General features: G+C 43.2%; 1 protein-coding gene across 1 annotated transcript; it reads left to right on the forward strand.

Annotated features, from left to right (window-relative positions):
* Nucleotides 1-214: 214 nt before the first annotated feature.
* Nucleotides 215-673, forward strand: LOC131876268 (uncharacterized). The gene has a single exon (XM_059221173.1). It carries the CDS (start codon nt 215-217, stop codon nt 671-673), a length of 459 nt encoding a protein of 152 aa, XP_059077156.1.
* The last annotated feature ends 2514 nt before the right edge of the window (nt 674-3187 follow it).

The following is a 3187-nucleotide window of genomic DNA, read 5'->3' on the forward strand; positions in this document are numbered from 1 at the left end:
GATTTCTTGGTTGATTTCCATGGAGGTGGTCCCCTCTGTGGTCCACAAATGTCTCAATTTCCCCCACAAGGGCATGTTGCATGTCATCCAGGACACTAGCTACCGACCCCTGATTCCCAGTGGGGATTTTTTGTTATATCATTTTTGGCCCACTCCTGTTTGGCTCATTCTTCCTCACATTGACCTCTTATATCATTCCTATTATCAATATAAGATGAGGGAGTCGACCCCTAAATCTGCGCAGCCTAGTTTTTTGTTGCCACCTCCTGCATCGACTACTGCTCCATCAATTTTAGTCTTGGAGTGGGTAGTGTGTCATGTCCCTTCATCATCGAGGGTTGAGGCTAAGCCTGCTCCCTTGAGTAAACCTCCACATCCGCCCAGGACCACACAACCTCCAGTGGTCTTTTATATTCCTATGACTGCGCCCAATGTAGCCAAAGGAAATGCACCCAATTTGTCAAAGTTCATGGCCCGCCCTCCCTTCGAGCTCCCAATCATAGCTGACATTCCTTGGTCATCTCGCTATGAAAAGGGGAAGTTCTCATCTCATGTCCCTTCATCTCTACTTTCACCTTCATCACAACCTGTGCCGAAACCCTTTGTTCCTCTGACTGCTCCTCGAGTGAAACAAGGTAGAGCACCTGTTGTTTTGAATGTGGTGTCTCTCTAAGATGCACCTCTTGTTTCATCGGTTGGGTCTTCTCCCATTCTCGACACAATTCTAGAGGCCTCTTCTATGGAGCATGATCCTCCTGGATCCTCTGGCTTTGGTTGGTGGTCCTCACCTTCGTCAAAATCAATGTGTGCGTGAGTGTAAATGCTTTCAATGGGCCTGAGCTCAAGAGCATGACGCTACCTTGCAGCCCGTTGGTGCGGCCCCAACACCCAGTGCTATTGTTTTAAAGCCTATCCCTTTAGTTTCTCCCATCTCTACATTTGTTTTGATCTCGCTCCCTACTGCTTTAGGGGCTTTCAATCAACCTCCCCCTAGGCGGGTGCAGGTCTTCATCACTCCTTCCTTGGAGCCTACTCTTATCACATCTCTTTCTGACATACCTCCTTTGTCCCGACATCTTGACATGTCGCACACATAGGTGGTGTTTAGCGCAACTCTTTCTTCTCCACCTATTCTACCTCCACTTCAGCATCCGAGCTTTCTCGGAGTCCTTCATCCTGCTACGCTCGATAGGAGGCCTGACACTCTTGTTTTGTATAAATGCAAGTTCATGCAGGGCCTTGTCTCGGAGTTTCGACACCGCAAATCATTGCAAGTATGTTCTTCATCCCTTCCTTTTCCTATCTCAATGCCTATTAGTTTTCCTTTTTCTATTTGTGTGATCGAGAAGGCCCCACATTCTGCTAAGTTTGTCACTGCCCCTCTTTTGGAGGTCGATAGTCATGTCTTTATTTTATCTTCTCCAAGTGAGTCACCTACTTCCTCCATGGAAGCTTGCATGTTTGACTCTTTGGATGAGATTTTGGCCTTGTCTTCAATCTTTATGCGATCATTGACCCTCACCACCTTTGAGCTTGTGGGCATCGATGTTGATGCGGCCTCATCCCTTGCTCTCACTGCGGGTGACGCACCTATTGCCACTCTAGTTGTTGTCCCTCTTCAAGCTCATGACCTAGATTGGGAGGATGATGATCTCCTACGGGATGACATTTAGCTTTTTATCTTTTTATCTTCATCTACTTGCATGTGCACATGATTGTGTTCCCTTGTGCTTTCTTTATCTGTTTGTTCCCTCTTGCAGGACCCAAGTCACTTCATAGGTACTTGGATACGGGAGGATGACTGTCTTTATTTGTTGTTCTCTCCTGCAAGACCCGAGTTACTCTATAGTTTCTCAGATATAGGGGATTTTCTGTCATGCACATTCCTCTATTTGTCCATCTACTTCTCCTATTTGTCGTATCTTGCTTTCTAACATTCAGGAATGATGTAAAGCATTAGGGGAATCCTTTTGCCTTCTTCCATGTTGACCTGAATTCTTATTTTATCTTTATCTTCATGTGCTCTTCTTTTGATCCGAGACCTTTGGTGCTATGATGATACACCCATCTCGTAGTGATACTATATATCCTTGTGACAATACTATGGGTTCTGATGCCAAATTATTGGGTCCCCCTGTCCTCTTGCATTGCATCTTTTGATGTTGTGGATATCTATGTGCCACTTGCTCTTGGTGGCCTTCCACAAAAACATCTCGCTATGTTGATGTGCCACAACCGCTCTTCTCCTTAGAATAATGTGTCTTCCACACATATCATTCTAAGGGGGGCCCATGATAGCTCCATTTTATCTTTTAGCTCTTGCATTTGTTTAATTTTCTATTTGTTTTTTCATGTTCGCCTAGGTGGGGGCTATGATGGACTTGAAAAGCATTGAGAGGGGGGGGGGTGAATCAATGACACCAAAAATAAAACTACTTCAAACACTAACTGGTACATGAACTTAACAAAACTTTTAAATGCTTCCAGAACCCCTAATTGGGGTAATGAAGAAGAAATCTCCAAAATCCTCAGCAACCCAGAAGTGGCTCTTGAGATAGATGCAGAGTGGAAAATACCAAAACACAGGAATAAGAAAGGAACTACTCCCTCAACTTCTCTCCTAATGAAATCCAATAGAATAGCTCAAGTTGATGTTTGGTATATCTCCTCTTCCCTAGGTCGACCCTCTAACCATAAAGTCAGAGACAAGGAGGCCAGTAAGAACATTGCAGATGGGACCCAGAAGACTCTTAAGGAGGTAGGAATTGGTAAGTAACTATGAAGATTATCTCTTCGAATATAAGGGGACTCAATAATCCCCATAAACATGACATCATTAGGAATATGATAAGGGACAATAAACCTGATATTTTTCTAATTCAAGAAACCAAAATGAGTATAGAAAAAGTTGAATCTTTGAAGTTTTTCAAAAATGGTAATGTTAGTTGTGGCAATTCAGAAGGTGCTTCTGGAGGCATAGCTACCATCTGGAACCTTAATACTGTCAAAGGACATGTTATTATTCAGGAAAATAATTTCTCTTGTATCAAATTTTAGCATTTAAAAGATGGTACTTCATGGGTTCTCACTAACATTTATGCTCCCAATACTTTGAAGGCTAGAAATTCCTTCTGGAAAAAACTCATACAAGCTAGGGATAGCTTCATAAATCTTAGCTGGATGATTA

This window comes from Cryptomeria japonica, chromosome 5 (genome assembly GCF_030272615.1).
Source record: "Cryptomeria japonica chromosome 5, Sugi_1.0, whole genome shotgun sequence".
Classification (NCBI taxonomy): Eukaryota; Viridiplantae; Streptophyta; class Pinopsida; order Cupressales; family Cupressaceae; genus Cryptomeria; species Cryptomeria japonica.

What these genes read in the sequence shown, in the direction of transcription:
- LOC131876268 (XM_059221173.1), top strand. Translation starts at nt 215, where the DNA reads ATGAGGGAGTCGACCCCTAAATCTGCGCAGCCTAGTTTTTTGTTGCCA.